This window comes from Lineus longissimus, chromosome 13 (assembly GCF_910592395.1).
Source record: "Lineus longissimus chromosome 13, tnLinLong1.2, whole genome shotgun sequence".
Taxonomy (NCBI): Eukaryota; Metazoa; Nemertea; class Pilidiophora; order Heteronemertea; family Lineidae; genus Lineus; species Lineus longissimus.
The window spans coordinates 10,755,080-10,773,341 of NC_088320.1; the positions used below are offsets into that span (position 1 = coordinate 10,755,080).

At 44.7% G+C, this 18,262-nt stretch overlaps 2 protein-coding genes across 2 annotated transcripts; both read left to right on the top strand.

Annotated features, from left to right (window-relative positions):
- Positions 1-11,770: 11,770 nt before the first annotated feature.
- On the top strand, positions 11,771-15,305 carry LOC135497661 (uncharacterized). The gene is made up of 2 exons (XM_064787492.1): positions 11,771-11,839; positions 12,084-15,305. Exons 1-2 carry the CDS (start codon positions 11,771-11,773, stop codon positions 15,303-15,305), a joined length of 3,291 nt encoding a protein of 1,096 aa, XP_064643562.1.
- A 338-nt stretch (positions 15,306-15,643) lies between these two features.
- LOC135497662 (uncharacterized) lies at positions 15,644-17,323 on the top strand. Its single transcript, XM_064787493.1, has one exon. It carries the CDS (start codon positions 15,644-15,646, stop codon positions 17,321-17,323), a length of 1,680 nt encoding a protein of 559 aa, XP_064643563.1.
- Positions 17,324-18,262: the final 939 nt, after the last annotated feature.

Genomic DNA, 18,262 nt, shown 5'->3' on the forward strand with positions numbered 1-18,262 from the left:
AGGTACACTAGACTCAGATAAACATGGCGCAGAAATAACTGAAGTGCCAACGTTCTTGGTAATGGTAGCAGCGGGTTTGAACTCTCCAGCAGCTGCGTTATATTTCATCTCGAAATGCCGATATCCATCAGTTCCATATACCTTTGGACAAATTGAAGAAAAGTGAGTGTCTAGGCCACATGTAGGCACAGCACATGGTCTGAAGTATTGACACTGTTCAGGATTGTACGGGGGTTTGCCACTAACACAGTCATCATGACCACATCTATGACAGATACCACTAGAATTCAGAACGTTGAATTTCTCTGACTGAGGTAGAGATCTAAACTTGTTGCACCCTTTGATAAAGTGGTTGCCAGCCTGCGGGTGGAGAGGGCACTTCGGTTTATCATGCTTTTCCTGAGAATTTCCATATTTGATAGACGATTTCTCACGATTTGAACCACCGGAACTGCGATCTGAACCACTGGCACCGCGATCTGAAGTACCAGGACCAGGGGACACCGTAGCGTGCGACACAGATCTACTGGTGCTGGATTTGGACTTAGAATTAGAACCCGATTCGTATTTAGCGGTTTTTCCTGAATCCTGATCCTGACGAGTACGAGTTGATCCTGAAGAAATTTCAGAAGCCCAGAAATCGTGTTATCGTATTTTGAATCCTGAACTCGTTCCAAGAACAGAATGTGATGTTCCTTTGGTAGCTTTTGACGAAGTTGAGTGAGAATTACTCGACTATTGAGATCGCTTTTCATCCCAAGACTATCGAAATGAACCGTAAATCTCTGTAGACTATCGACGAATTTTGACATGGCACCCGGATTGTTGGTGTGATAGGACTCGGTTCTCTCTATGTCAGAGATCAGAATATCGATCAGTCGGTCCTCATCCCCAAACTCAGTGTCCAGAATGGACCAAGCTACTGATAGCGTTGTACAGTTTTTTATTTTAACTTTCTATCTGACCCTCTCCATTGATTCTACGAGTTGGTACAGGCGTTCAGGAGGGGGGAGATCCTTAGTGAAATACGAAAATTGTTCTTTAAACCTCATGTAGTCTCGTATGTCCCCCGAGAACGTGGGAAATTTAAGTTTCGCCAAGCGTGAAGCAATACGAGATGTCGTAGCAGCAACAGAGGGAGTTGGGGGAGGAGGTGGTGTCGGTTTACCATCTCGAATTATCTGCACGACAGCCATCAGCTCCTGTGTTAACGGGCGTACTTCATCTGCAATTTTTTCGAAAAACTCTACCTCCTTCGCTTCAATGTCATTTCTCAAAGTTTCTCGCTGAGGATCCCCAGCAGGGATTTCGTTAATTGATAATTCTATAACACGGTCATTAATAGCTCGAATATGTTCTAAGGTAGAGCGCAAGCGCTCAACTAATTCTAAGTATTCAGCCTCGGGAGTCCCTTTACGTCTTTCAGGGATTTGGCCTCTTTGATCAGCGAAGCAATTGTCCTTTTTACAGTTCCTCGAACAGACTGTGCCAAAGTGAGGGTCTTGGGCAGATTCTTTCCACTCATATCGTTTACGTAACGTCTAACCGTGCAGGAAACCAACAACAATCAATGTCAGTGCATATACATGTAAACCCTGCGCGCACCATACATTCGTGCACATCGACAGTACATTTACACGTGCATGATATGTGCGCTTAACGAATTTTGCGACCAGACACCGTTCACTTTGGTCGGGGTTTTCACTTCATTTAACCGTTAGATTTGGGAAAGCTGTTGTGTATTTGATCGGCCACGATTGGGAGAATAAACGTGATAACTCGTAGATATCCTTTTTCGTTTATATTCACTTTAAAAGAGGATTTACAAGCGTACAAGTAGGAAATAAAAAATTTCCCAAATCGTGTTGGACTTCGTTCATTCGTTGGTGTCGTAGTTTTTTCCGGCAAGCGCGGAAGACGAAAAGTGTCTATGGCAAAAGGTTGTGACATTAACACAATGACTTCTCATAACAAAGCCCATGACGTCAGCCGATTATTACAGGAAAATTATGAGAATCGAAAAAAAGAAACTGAAGAACGAAGAGAAGTTGTACTATCTGAAGCAAATGTATTATAATAAGAAATTGCAATTACTAAGTCAACAAGTGAAGAGGGATCAAACTGTCAATCACTCATTCAGTGATTCTTCGTTCCTAAATTGCTCGGCACACACGGAGAATGCACAGTACAATTTTGATTATACTAACCACAGCGAGATGGGCTTGCGCAGCTTCACTCCGCTGTAAGTGGTAAATTCAGATTTGATTCCAATCACTCACTTGTTGACTAAGCCACATCATGACAATATAAAGATTAATATGTTGAATAATTGTACAAGTATATGTAGACGCAAACAGACTTTCATCAAAGGAAATGTTTGCAGCTGTGCTGCTAGTCTTCTGCCGGGCTATGTTCGGCTTACCGAGCCGTACCATTTCATTTGTAAAATGTCATGATGAAACACCTTGAATCATATCAAAGACTGCGCAATTGAAGTAAGGCCATCCCCAGTGTAGCGTTTGCTTTTGTAGTTATTGTATAGTACGGCGTCGGTATGTAAGCTAGAATTAGCTTCAGCAAATAGAATCTCAGTCACAAAACACTTTAAATATATTGTCATTATTCAGTTTATTTGCACATTTGAGGAGTTCATTTTAAATGTTCTTTGATTATGAGAGTTTACTTATGAATTAAAAACGGGTACGGCGATGTGGTGCATGACGAAACAGACAAGTCAATCCTAGGCATTCCTAGTGAAAACCCTCTGTACAAGCTCCTCTCTTGCTCTGAACCCAGCCACATTCTGCTCCAAAATGTCATTCCCGTCTGAATATTGGGCTGGTTATCGAACATCCCTTCAGCGTATTCTTCGTCTAGTCGGACTCTATGAGCGATGGTAAAATTGTGCAGGGCACCACAAGCAGCTATAATCCTAGGAGCCTTGTTTGGTGCAAACATTATTGGCTTGGTAAGGCACCTCCATCTCATCGTCATCACTCCAATGCAGCGTTCTACACCGGATCGGAGATGTTTATGGGCCCTATTGTACCTCTCCTGGGCCTCGTTGTTAGGATTGTTGAATGGAACAAGAAGCCACTTCTGAAGGGGATAGCCGGCATCCCCCAGAAGCCAGCTGTTTTCCATACGGCCTTCCTCAAATCTGTCCTATACGTGGGAGTTTCGGAGCATGAAGGAGTCTTGGGTGAAGCCCGGCCAATGCGTCCAAGTTGAAGATCTTCATCTTCCTATCGCATACAACCTGTGCATTGATCGCGTGGTATCCCTTTCTGTTGACGTATGCAGCCTCATTGTAGGGTCAATGTGGAGTGTTGATCTCTACTTGTGTGCCGTCAATCAGTCCCGTAATGCAACGGAATCGATGATGGTTGGCGTTGTAAAAATCGAGTTTCACCCTGTTCACTTCCTCCATGTCGGGCCAGGTGATGAACCCATCTATTCTGTCACAAATGGCTTGCGTGACGGAGTGTATGCAGTTACTTGCTGCCCTGGGGGAAATACCATACACGTTCCCTATCATGGGTAGGAAACCACCTTGAGCGAGGTATCTTACACCAATGCAAAGCTGGACAATGGGTTCCAAAGCATGCGACCTGAAACGACAAATCCAAAACGAATTGTTTTAATCGGCTTCAAGCTCTGTGCAATTTGGACATTGTATGATGTTGCTAGGAATTTAAATATGACTACATGTAGCTTGAAATTTATCATTATGATGAATACCGTCTCGATCATGCAGCACATCATCGGCCAAACCAGACAATGGCCAATGGCAAGTCAAACCCACGTGTATTTCACGCTTACAAGTAGGCTGCCATTAGTATTCCTACCTTCTTGTGGCCCGGTTAATTCCTGGTTCCAATATATCGGGCAAATCACGAAAGACCGCCTTTGGAAATCGGTGACAGGCAAAGAATTCTGCGTAACTGGCTGTTTTGAATGGATTGTACCGTTCTTTGTAATTTCGAAAAGGACGTAAATCCTCCTCAAATAATTCTGCTTCTGCACCTTGCAACATGATGAGACTGATTTCAGAGCTTGTGATGATGCTATCGCCACGGTATTGGACCCTCACCCCACCGTTAGCGAAATTGCCTGTCGTATCGCCCGGTCACCGTTAGTCTATCGAACATTGGGTGCGGTCCTAACTATTGTCGCCGTATCGAGCAGAATCGGTCAATAGCAATCGCATCTTCCATGCGCTCTTATCGGCCTATTAGATGTCGATAGGCAATCAGCAACGAGTTTTGATGCGGTCCTCCCTGACTATACAAAGGTGAGCTAATGATTAAACCAAATGATCAAAGCTGTCATCAGATGATTTAAAAGAAATCCCTGTTAAAAGAAGAACAATAAGATATATACACAACACGCTGTACTTCAATGTACAGCAATACACAAACCCATTTCATCACATTACCCCTCCCTAAATAAAATTTGACGTCCTCGTCAACTATATATAACTACAATGTTTCTGGTATAAAAAAAAACTGCAGGTCAGCTTTTAAGACGCGCATTCCCTAAAGTCTGACGTCGCGACACTAACGCTACAACATTTAACATTAATTAAATACATTTTAAGCTTTTGATTCTTGCCATCATTGATCATTAATTAGATAAGTCTACAATAAACATTAACAAGTATCTACCACATGAATTAAAGTACTAATATACTACTCCATTCACTAGGTACCACAGTTCTTAAACATCCAAATTTCTTACCAATAACATTTTGGTGACAGTGCTGTGAGATATTTCTGTCTGGGACTGCATGCACGCCTTGCCTGTCTGTCACTCCCACACAGTTTTATTTTGAGATCGAACCCTGAAAATTCTTTAGAGAAAAGCAACTTTATATTCTTTCAACATGGCTAGGGGTAAGAAAGTAAATCAAGAAACTAATAGTAGTAGTAATGATAAGGCGAAACATGATGAAGATGAGGAGTATGTGGACGTTGAGCAGGTTGAGACCGTCGACGTCGTCGAGACGGGGAGAGTCGCCACACGGCGGAACGTCACAGAACTAGATGAAGACAAGACCGAGGGCGAAGCGTCTTCACCCGATTCGAATATCGTTCCTGTAGGCCCACATGTTAATGCTCAGGACAATACTAGGCCCAGGTCAAATGGCGCGGCTGGTGATGCCGATTTAGAGACAGAGAAGAATGTTCCTGTAGGTCTAAATAATGAACGCCTGGACATGGCGTCCAATCACAGACAAAATCAGGGCCCCCCCCCGCGGGTTTGACAGTATTTGAAGGTCTGTTGGCCAACTTGTGTTCCTGTGTCGAAAAGCAGGACCAACGTTTCAACCAGTTGATTGAAATTCAAGGGGGGATGCTTCAGACTAACTTTGAACTGCTGCGCGAAATGCAGCAAACCACCAAGGAGGATCGCGCCAGGCCCATGTAGTTAATGAGATTAGAGATATCTCCCAGAAAGTGTCTGAATCAGTACAGAGGAGAGTAGATAAAGGGAACCAGGTGCTGTTGACAGAAACTAGAGCTATAGTAGAGAAGCTCCACTCAATCAGCCATCAGGTCCATGGTCACAGCTCGACCCACTCGATCACCGACTCATCAACAATACCTGTGGTAAATGTTGATGACTCGGATGTCGATGGTGACAGCTCTGTCCTTGGCTCGACCTCTGTTACTGCTGCCAGTACTACTAGTGTCGATAAAGTTGCCTCGTGCTCGGCAGGGACCACCTGTGGTAGGGAGTTTCGTCCCAGGCGCCCAAAGCTCCCCTCCTTTACGGGGTCCGAGCAGTGGGGGGTTTGGATCAACCGGTTCAATGATATAGCCACCAGGTTGAAATGGTCCGAGGAAGACAAGGTTGATGAGATCCTTCCGAAACTACAGGGCAAAGCAGGCGACTTTGTCTTCGGACAACTCTCTGAGAGTACTAGGGGGAACTTTGGTCTATTGGTCAAAGAACTTGGCCACCGATTTAGAAAGGTAGAGTCTTCTAAAACCTTTGGGGTACAGTTCGCCAATAGAAGCCAGAAGCCAGGGGAGAGCATTGAAGGCTACGCCGCAGAGCTCAAACGGCTCTACGATAAGGCCCACGCGGGCAGAGACCCCAAGACTCGCCGGGAGGACCTCCTCCGCCGATTCTTTGACAGTCTCCTAGATGACAAGGTGAAATTTCAGGTTGAGTTTGTTAAGTCACCGGTTGATATTGACGTGGCTGTCGCTGATGTAGTCAATTTCATTGAGACCCGTCAGTCAGGTACCTCCTTAGATTCTGAAGGCAAACGTTCACGACGTACTGTCAGGAAGATTGAAATGATGAGGCCTGAGATAGAGAGTAGCACAGACGGATCGGAAGACGAGTCAAAAGAGACAAGTAGAGGTGACGCACCTGTCTGAAGAGTACCTGTAACCCATCATCACATTGAGTCCAAGTCCAATCTAAATGAGAATGCTAGTAAGTCTTTACCTCCTCAGACACCACCCCAGGCTCAACCCGTTCAAGCTTATTGTCCCGGGCTGGTCTCTAAGGTGGAGTCCGCACTAGATAAAGTAGTTGAAAAGATTGGTACGATAGTTAGTGAGACACCCCAAGAGTCACAATCGCAGAATAATGAGCAACCAAGGTTCGGTAAAAAGAATAATAACCGTCAGAATCAGAGCCAAGACTATAGACAGAACCAAGGTAACCATGGTAACGGGGTCAGGTTCTGGGTTGGGACTCTGGGACCAGGGTTGTTTCAAGAGTGGTGTCGTGGGTCATATTGCGAGATTTTGCCACCAGTACCATGAAGTGATTGCGAGTTTGCCAACCCAAGTACGAAGACCAGCGGCAGTAAACCAGGTGCATACACAGAGAGAGGCTTATATGCCTAATGTAGGACAGACACATTGGTATGTGGCGCACCAAGGGCACCCAGAATATGGACCAGGGACTACAAGCATGGCTAACGGCTTGTCAGCACCTGCTCCAGGCTTCGGAGTTGTCCCGCCACCGTCGTCAAACTAGTCGAGACCGTTCCAGTGGGTCGAGGGACGGTCGGGACTTCTGCAGACACTAGTTTAAGAGATAAAGTGTTAGAAACTAGGACCGATGAGAATAAAGATGTTGATCTGATAGGTAGCGTGGGTATTAGGAAGGATACCGGCTGGTCCGGTACTGTACGAGCTGATTTGATAGACGCGGACGGGGCTGCACCCAGGACCCCTAGTTACAAACAACTCGTAGTAAGTCCTAAACCAAAAGTGGTGGAAGTCGACCCACCTGAGGGTTTATGGGTATCAGGTAAAGAGACATGTGGATCGGTTGCCTTGGGTGAGGGTGGAGAGAGTTTAGTTCCCCCATCAGGTGCCGAGATTCGCGATCCTAAAACAGTTGATCCTGCAAATGGTGAAGCTTATAGCACTGGGAACGCTGAACCTCCACGTGGCTAAGAAGCCTAAACTACAGATCGAGATTATGAACGAACCATCGGAGGATGTTAAACTAACCTACGGAAATGTAGTGTCTGCGTCGGCGAATTCCAGGGCCATACTGGTGGAATTATCGAATACGATGTTAAACCACACCGCGGCAATTGTTGCCCAGACAAAGGCACATGGCAAGCTGTCTCGCGCTCTAGACAGGAGAACCTCAGAATGTAGAAGATGGAGGAAGGCAAAGCTACGTCTTGAAGAGAACGATGACATTGAAAATGGCAGAGAGTTTTTGAAAGGATTGGTCTAAGACAATGTTATTGGTTAGGAAATTTGGATGTATAAGAACTGTGGTACCTAGTGAATGGAGTAGTTTATTAATTAGTACTTTAATTCATGTGGTAGATACTTGTTAATGTTTATTGTAGACTTGTCTAATTAATGATCAATGATGGCTAGAATCAAAAGCTTAAAATGTAATTTAATTAATGTTAAATGTTGTAGCTTTAATGTTGCGACGTCAGACTTGAGGGAATGCGCGTCTTAAAAGCTGACCTGCGTTATGGAATAACGGATAAATAACGGGTAAATAAACTAAGGAGCGACTTTATATTCTGGATCAACAAAAGAGAGGATTTTATTGGGGTAATCAACTGAGGGCAATAATCTGCAGCATTGCAGCAGGTGCAGGCCTGGGCGAAGGGCGTGCAGCCAGAAGGGTGCAGATCTTATAATTTACAAACAAGAATAAAGATTAGTGAACGGAAAGTTGATTGGTGGAATTTCGGTACATACTATGGTTTGGGACGATTTGGATTTAGATTATTAAAGGTGGAATTCGTAGTTTTGTCGGAGCGGAAAAAAGGAATCTTCTTAATACGCAACCGCAGGGCTGAGTTGACATCTTCCTCATTGACTAGCGCGGAAGACTTCTTTCTGGTAGAACGTTTATTCAGAAGGCAGAATGGCAGCACTTCTATCTATCTATCTATGTATCACATTTATATAGCGCCCTTATCAGTCCTATATTGGGCCGTTCAAAGGCGCTTAACAAAAACAGAGTCTCTATAAGAAGTATAGTCTTTGACAACAATAAACAATTCTGATGTTCGTACGCGTGATTATCCTAGCGGCGGTATTTTGGGCACGTTGCACCTTGTCAGACAAAGCCTTGGTGACACCGTAGAGCAACGAGTTACAATTGTCAAGGCGTGACATAACTAGCCCATGCATCCCTGGTGAGGTAACGCCTGATTTGACCAATGAGTCTTAGCTGATTGTAAGCTGACCTGCAAACACTGTTTACCTGCTGCTCCATGGTTAAGCTAGTGTCAAACATGACACCTAGGTTGCGCACACTACTCGAAGATGTAATTTGGGTGTCACCAACTTTAAGAACCACAAGGTCAATTTTCTTGAGTGAATGTGTTGATGCAAAGAGCATCAATTCAGTCTTTTCATCGTTTTTACTCAGCATATTTACATCAAACCAGGTCCCTGTTCCTGACAGACATCGTTCAACTATAGAAATGGTTGCCAGTTGGTTTGAAGGCTCCTTCAATGTGAAAGCGGCATATAGCTGTGCGTTGTCAGCGTAGAAATGGTAATCCTGACCGAAATTTCTCATGACACTTCCCAGGGGCTTTGTGTGCATAGTATAGATAGATAGATAGATAGAATTAGCATTTCTATAGCGCCCCATATCACTGTCGCAATGTTCTGTGGCGCTCCCCACCTAGTTTGAATCACACCCCGAAATAGTCTCGAAATAGAAATGTCTTTAGAGAACTTTTGAATGTGGCCAATGAGGTCTCTTGTCGCAGTGTGGCGTCCAAAGTGTTCCACATTTGGGGAGCAAGAATCTCGAATGCTCTCCCACCTTGACACATTTTAGGATCTAGTAATGATCCCTGAGGTACACCGTATTTAAGTAACACAGGCTCCGACTGTTTGCCGTCAATAACTACAGTCTGGTACCGATTTCTAAGGTATGACGCCATCCAGTCAAGTGCCCGACCAGTTATCCCGTACACGTCCTTGAATCGCGTCAGCAATGTCTGGTGCTCTAGCGTATCGAATGCTGCAGACAAATCGATCATAACAAGGATCACCACTTGACCTTTGTCCAGGGCCTTCAGTACATCACTCTGTACCTTCAACAAGGCTGTTTCTGTTGAATGATGTTTCCTGTAGGGGGACTTCTGACCTTGGTGAGGGTTCTGACTCAGGCAGTCGGCACTAAACGGGACCAAAGTTGTGGATAGGCTAGGCAACCTTCAGTGAGCCAGAACTGACTGATTTGCAGTGAAAACTCACTGATATATATTGTAGCGCGAAACCTGTCCGAGCGGTAAAGCGTCAGTGATAATGTCCTGGAGACAAAGTCACAACCAAGTCAAGGCTTTTTATGGGGCAGTAGTTGTCACAACCTGGGGAAATCCAAGGACTCTGGTCCTCCTGATTTGATCTAGTAACCTGACTTCAGGGACATGTCCTCTATGTCTTCTCTCATTCCAATATGAGAGACTGGGTGAGACTTGGGCAATGTGACCTGCTTTTGGTCACTGATATGAGTCCGGATGAAAACTACTACTAAGCTATCACAAAAGGGCACAACTACTTCATCTAACTAAATAGTTTTATTATAACTCTCAAAACGAGAATGTCCATGATTTTACAACGGGTACAAAAAGGTTTCAATCAGATTAAACTAGGTGGTTGATGGCTGGATATAGGCTCATATCCACATCTTCACCATTTATCAAACGGGTCAACAAATCTAAAAGTTCATGGAGGAAAGCAACCAGGTTTTCCAGTTCAATAAAAGTGCCTATTATGACTAGATCATCAGCATAAACATGCACACTAGGTGCTGAATATTCAGGCATTTTATGACTATTACACTTTCCCATAAATTGTATAAAAGTCAGTATATTACTCTGCCCCTTTTGCTGAACAAAAGTCAACAATTCAAATTGCAAATATAATAGAAAGATATCTTTAGGGCGCTTACCTGGCTAAATTCTATCAGTATCAGTGTGACCACCTTCAAAGCTGTATTTGAAACTTGACTGACACAACAATCTCAATGCAAGACCAACATATATGTAACATGTGGCTTGTTCTGCAATGTTGTGCAACTGCAAGCTAGGAGTATGCGACTGGGGTGAATGTCAACTCCGGAGGGCTAGAACCTCCTGATGCTAGATATGCTAGCACCCGATCTGCTCTCACGCCCAGCTGATTAGGGTTTTATACAGAATCCACGGGGGTCACCCACGGACTACAGACCCTCGAAATGATAACAAAACAAACCCGTTTTGAAACATGTGCCAACTTTAGGCCCAAAGTACAAGAGATTCCCAAAAGTCACAGCTTTGAAAATGACACCAAAAGATGCTACAGATCTTTATGAAATAAACCATGTCTTTGAAATAACTTTTACACCAACATTTACCTGATTTAAACACTTTGCAATACCACTGGAAAGTTCGTCACTCACAATCCAAAACAATGTGGAGGTCTGACGTCATCAAATATGGGGGACAGCTTTCAGAAAGTCGCAAATCGCAACATAAAAATAGTGAAATACAAGCGTTCACCAACTTAACAACTTACCAGGAGGCTCTCAATCAATAGATTCCCAATGACAAATGTATCCCTAAAGTTTGACAGTCTAACTTGGCGCAGTTTTGATGAAAATAGACTTCAAACACGAAAATTTGCTCCAGTAAAAATGGTCCGGTTGTATATAAAATCCCGACCTGGAAAACAGGTACTTGCTGCACAGCGGGTGCATGTAAAATACGGACCCAGGAGTTGTCCTAGACGGAACGAAGAGGTGAAAGACTAATTTTGTTACAATATACAGAAATTGGGCCCAGCCTAAGGTTCCCTGAGTCGAGCCTGCACCAAAGCCATACATGATGTTGTAAATCATACATAAACTACATATTCCAAATCATGAAATCAGATAAATATTTCCCCCATCCCAAGGTTATGTAACAGCAACAGGTGGATATCGATAACCGGATTCCCATCAGCTTGTTGGCAGGAATATCCCAGTGCACTGTTCTATCAACAGGCCTGTTAATTCCTGTCAACCAGAGTTGGAATACTGTAGCTGATGCAACCTCCATGATTACCAATACCCCAATTATAGTATGCCCATGACCTATGAATCTGCTGAATTATTTAGTATATATGATTGCACTAGTAATATGTGTAATGTTACCCTTTGGTATCACTCCTCCCCCCTACGACAAATTTCAACTCCGTTGAAAATAAACAATTATATTATAGAAGTATCTGTCGTGTTCACATGGTCACATCCTGTCTTCGTGTCTTCGGCGACCCTTAAGATGGGTCCGGCCCAGGTGGAGTTGGTGCAGTTGGCGCCGCACGATTGGAAAATATTAATAATCATCATTGTAATTCGGTCAATAAACGTCGTTTTAACGAGTAATAAACGGACAAGACAAGTTAACGCAAAGCCGAGTTCGACATTATGTTCTTCCAACGTGATAACGCGACAGCTTTTCCAATCTAGTGCACGAACTTTTCCAAAAACGAACTTTGAAACGGTCACCTAAACGAACCCACGTCGAATTTTCCTGAAAATCTATGGAACGCCATAGCCGTAATAATTCGACATCAACCCTGAACGTTTGCTAGGATGGCTACTGGCACCATAACAGTGGACCCAAAGACCCCCAAAGAGGCCAAAAGGCCAGGGCTAACGTTAAACGAACTCTTACCAGTCTGTCGAAGGAGGCGGACTCCCTCCTTGCAAAACCAGGAGGACTACCGGAGGACGAATTTAGAGATCTCGCAACAAAACTACGTGAACATTTAGATACTGCTAGAACAATCAATAATATCGTGATAACATTGAGCACAGATGTGCTTAATACGGCTGATTTCAAAGATGCCGCAGCATTAGAAAAGGCAGAATTTGATATTGAGACCACAGAGACTGCGTATATAGAAGAAATAGCAGAGAACGTTTTGCCAAGAATCCATGATCTCCAGCGCAAAGCTGAAGAACTTCACGCTGCCAAGCCCAAACCTGGGCCTGTGCCAACAACAACACCGTTCTTAGTACCACCCCCGCCCGCCAAAACTATGTCATCTAGAATGGCTAAACTTAAGTTTCCTACATTTGGGGGAAACATTCGGGATTATCGCCAGTTTCGTCAGCAATTTGGAAGTTTTACCAAAGATCTTGAACCGAATGAGAAACTGTACCAACTTGTCGAGTCAATGGACCGCCCCCGGGAAAAGCAGAAAATAAAGAACTGTACGTCAATCGATAGGGCCTGGTCCATACTTGACAAAGAATACGGTGACAAGGATCGCCTTGTCGACACGCTGATATCAGATCTCGAGAAAATTGATGTCTACCATACCAAAGGTCATATAAACGTTGGCCATATGTCTCGATTCGTTGAAACGCTACAGAACTTTTCGACTCATTTCGAATCCTTGGGCATGACATCCGACCTCAGTGGGCGTGTCATGCTGACACAACTTCGTCGCAAACTACCTGAAGAGCACCACAGCGCCTTCCTCAAAGCAGCACAGGAAGGACAGGCAAATGACACTATCACTGGTTTACAAGACTGGTTGCATGACCAGCTCATGGTCCTAAGGAAGGCACGGCCACCCCCACCCACTCAGGATCATCAGTCACGTACACACAAAACTGATTCATCAACATCGAAAACGTCAAATTCGATAACCATCAACCACGCGGCCATGACCAAGACTTCCCCTGCTGCTACAGGTGGTGCTGCTCATACCGGTTCACATGAGCAGGGAAAGAGGAAGTGTCCACTACACCCGCAAACATCGAACCATTTCATTAAGGGATGTAATAAATTCCGGGCCCTTTCCCAAACAGAAAAATTCGACATCATGAACATTAACGGGATATGTCACAGATGTTGGCACGATGACTGTGTTGCGGGAAAACCGCCTTTTGACCCGCAGAAGTGCCAGCACAGTCGTCCATGTGCAATTCCGGTATGTGGTGCCGACACTCATTTCTCATCGATATGTCCGAAAGTGTACGGTACCGATGGCTATCGTCATTTCGAAATGAAGAAAAACTTAAACCCTACCAGCCTAGAGTTCAAACCCACAACGCCGAATACCAATGTTGGTGCTGCCAGCATTGGGATAAATCAGAACAAGACTGACACTATTTCGTGTGCATTGCCTACTGTTATGGGCTACCTGGTACAGGGACAGAAGAAAACTTTAGTCAGAATCTTGCTCGACACAGGTAGTCAAGCATCACTTATTCGTGAAGGAATAGTCCCGATGCAGGGCAAGCCTTGTATGCAAAACTTTAACCTTACCACTGTCGGTGGCAACACCGTAAATTGCCAATTACGCGTCGTTGAGTGTACGATTGAGAATCTTGAAGGAACATTCAGTCGAAGCGTACACCTCACTGAGATGAAGAAACCGTGTGGCAATGTTCCCATACTCTCTAAGAGCCAACTGGAGAGCTACCCGCATCTGAAGTCTGTTGATATTGTGGGGGTTGCCAGTGATGCCATCGATGTGCTGCTGGGTGTTGACAATGGAGATTTGTTGACGCCTGCGGAAAAGATATCTGGTCCTACTGAAAACGACCCCATTGCTGCACGATGTCCCCTGGGGTGGTATGTGCAGGGTGGATCTAGCCCTGCAGGGGAAATACGTACTAATGCCGTCACAAACTTTACGCTAGTTACTGCCACCAGTGAAATCGAGGATTTTCTTGGAATTGAACACCTTGGCATCGCACCAAAGAGATGTAAATGTGCTGTCGACGAGGAGAATCGTGTAGCTACTGAGAAGATGCAACGTAGTCTGACTGTGCTAGATAATGGCACTTATCAGATTAGTCTCCCGTGGAAACGACCCCCTTCTGATCTGCCGAATAATTACGAATATGCAGTCAAACGTCTCCAAAACCTGGAGAAACAGTTTCGAAAGAAGCCGAATGAATGGGACACGTATTGTAAACAAATGGATGATCAACTTACCCGAGGTGTCGCCAGGTTCGTCCCACAGTCGGAGATGGATCAGGATTTGCGCAGTGGGAAAGGAATGTGGTTCCTGCCCCACTTCGGTGTGTTAAAGGACTCGCGTACCACGCCGGTCCGGGTTGTATTTGATGGTAAAGCCCGGTTCGAAGGTTGTTGTCTGAACGACTTTCTCGCTAAAGGTGACAATATGAACTCAAACATATTCGACATCGGTTTGCGCTTTCGTGAGTATGAAGTGGGCGTCGCCGCCGACATATCGAAAATGTTCCAGTCGATCAAACTGAATGAAGACGACGCACGCTATCATCGTTTCCTGTTTAGGAAAAAACCTGATGAACCAATTCGGGTGTTTGAACTGACCACTGTAACATTCGGGGATAAACCGTCCCCAACGGCGGCCATTGTTACACTACGTCTTGTTGTCAAAGAACACGCTCCAGATGACCTGGACATGCAACAGGTTGTCTCAAATCAGTTTTATGTCGATGACTTAAATGACAGTAAATGTACTGTTAAGGAGGGACTGCATCTAAAAACTACTGTTACCTCCACCCTTCACAAGGGTCATTTCGGAATGAAGGAAATATGTGATCCAGATAACGCGCCAGATAGAAAGGCCACAGTCCTTGGGACCCGATGGAACCTGGCCAAGGACACACTTAGTGTTAAGGAAGTCGCATCAGAGGACTACGCCCCATTCTCAAAAAGGTTGCATCATACTACGACGTGTTTGGTGTTCTCGCTGCTGTCACCATTCGTCCAAGGATGCTACTCCAGAAACTGTGGCAGTTTGATCTTGGTTGGGACACTGAACTCAGTAACCACAGTGATCTGTATGTTGAGTGGCAAACCATAGAACGTGATCTCAAGGATGTAGGTAAAATCGAGATCCCACGCTGTCTGATACCCGAGAAATACAAGGGCATGTCGCCACTCCCTGACGTGTCACTACATGGTTCTAGTGATGCGAGTGAGGACGCTATGGGAGTCACTGTGCACCTTAGATGGTCTGAGTCTGAAGATCATCCTGCTGAACTGACATTTGTTTGTGCTCGTGCACGCGTCACCCCATTGAAACAGACAAGCATACCCCGGAAGGAGTTACAGGCTCTACTCTTGCTGTGTCGATAGCTGTTATCAGTCCGCAGTGCCCTACGTCTCGATATTCAGTACACCAAGTTGTGGACCGACAGCATGACTGCCATACGCTGGCTTCGTGGCCAGTCCAAGTCATTCAGATCATATGTGGCTTGTCGGGTCGGTGAAATTACCACTGACTTTGATCCAGTCAAAGACATTGCCTACGTTCCAACTGACCAGAACATTGCTGATTTGATCTCACGTGGTGTCACCGCAGATAGAGCGATGGATGTGATCAAAGGTCCAGATTACCTCCGTTTGCCGCCGTCTGATTGGCCACATACGCCGGAAGTCAACATCGATCATGAGGACAAGGAACTCAAGAAATTTCACGTTCAAAACGCCAAGGTGCTGGCATTCAATGTGACTACGCCTCAACCTGTCATCGATCCGACCACATTCTCGAGTTGGCCTCGTCTGATCATGGTGACTGCAGACTTTGAGAGAGACATTGACTTTACTGATCACCACATCATGCGCCATAACCCGATATTCGATGAGGCATCACAAGTGCACCGTGTTGGGGGCCGTGTAGACAAAGCACCGTTATCATACGACATGCGCCACCCTTACTTGTTGCCAAAAAAGGGACACATCTCACTGTTGATTACCCGCGAGAGACATCGCCATGCGCTACATGGCGCACATTTGCGCACAGTCACTGAAATTCGCAGAACCTACTGGATCGTCGGAGACGTCAGACTTGCAAAGGCTGTCATTCGTGTCTGTAAAGTCTATATACGTAACCGAGGAAAGCCGCCGCAGCAGTTCATGGCAGAACTGCCCAACTTCAGGATCAAACCGTTCACACCAGTATTCCACACCACCCTTGTGGATTATCTGGGACCTGTATTCGTGAAACTCAACCGTAATACGACAACGAAGGGGTACTGCGCCGTCTTCACTTGTGCGGTCGTACGGGCAGTACACCTCACCTGTGTACAGGACTTAACCACTGAAGCATTCCTACAAGCATTAGAACGATTCATCAGTTTCCGGGGGGCCCCGTCCCTCATGTTAAGTGATAATGCAACATGTTTCCGTGGAGCTGACAAGGAGTTACGTGAATTAGGATTGAAACTCGACAAGGATGAAATTCGGTCCGCCAGGCTCAGCATTGAGTGGAAATTTGGTCCACCAGACGGTCCTCATCATCAGGGACCTGTTGAAAGAATAGTGCAGGAAGTGAAACGCGCAATGAAAGTACTTGTGAAAACGGACAAACTTACATTTGTCGAGTGGGAGACTGTGTTTGCACAGATATCTGCTGTGCTCAACTGTCGTCCGTTGACAGCAGTCTCATCATCCCCGTTGGATGACCCACCTATAACTCCGAATCACTTTCTCATTGGCCGTGGCGAATTACCATCACCAATCGTCCCATGTGAACCATTCGCCGGAAACCTGCGAAAGCGCCGCCAGTTGTGTAACGAAATCGTAAACAATTTTTGGAAGCGCTGGATTACTTGCATCCAGAAATTGTCGCCGAGACCAAAATGGTCTACCGAGAAGGAAAATCTCGAGGAAAGTGACGTTGTTTTAGTCGTCGACGAGAAAATGAAACGCGGTCAGTGGAGAATGGCTGAAGTCATCAATGTGTACCCGGGAAAAGACAATCACATTCGTGTAGTGGATGTACGTTTCGCAGACGGTCTTGTCTTAAAGCGCCCAATTTCGAGACTCATTCTGCTTATGAAAGCGTCCGAACGAGAGGATATCACAAGGAATGCCTAATAATCGCATATAAGTACCCTCCGCGTCATAAACTGACTCTTGCGCGCGCTGTGAGATCCGAGGAAAAAATTGCAATTCGCAATATTGGTCATGCAGCAAGACGGTTTATGGAGGAGAATAACTCCATGTCTTGTGCTCGTCAGAATTGGGTAGTCCACCCCATTTCTGAAGTGATTTACCTGTTTGGGTTTCATCATGTTTATTTTACCATGTTTCATGTTTGCATTCATGTTAGTATTCTTGCCATGTTTCTATTACCATTTGTAACTTTGCCACGTTTGTATTTACTGTACATGTATTCTGTACTGTATGTGTACTGTAAGTTTGTGTCTTGATACTGAACGTATTCTGGGTAAAGTAGCAATTTGCTGTGTTAATTACGTACAAATAGTATTCATTGGTTGGATTTGAATATCTATAGCATTTCTGAAAGTGTTCAATTTATTTGAAGTTTCCTAGTTTAGGAAGGGTTAAATTTTGTTCTAAAGACATAAAGTTGCTGTTTACAATGTTTGAGATAAGATATTTGGTTTGATACTGTACTATCTGTCAAGAGACGTAAGTTTGTGTTTAAAGTGAATTTGAGAATATTTGGTGAGGAGTACATGTTTACTTTGGTTTAGTACTGGAAATAGTATGACGTCTGAGGTTGTGTTTACTGGTTGAGGACATTATTTTTGAAGTCGTCTGGTACATCCAAGGTTTAGTTATGGTTATTCGTGTTAAAGTTTTACACAATCAGTTTTGATAAGATGTTGTGATTTATCTTGACATTTTGATACTCAGTGGAGTAATGGTCACTGAGTTAAGATTAATCCTGTATTTGTACCGATGTTTCTTTAGAGTTTATTTAGTGTGCCAAGCAGGTGTGACCACCATGTTTCTGTTTGTGTGACAAAGACTCTTAAGACTTTCAAAGACTCTTTAAAGTGCGGTTCA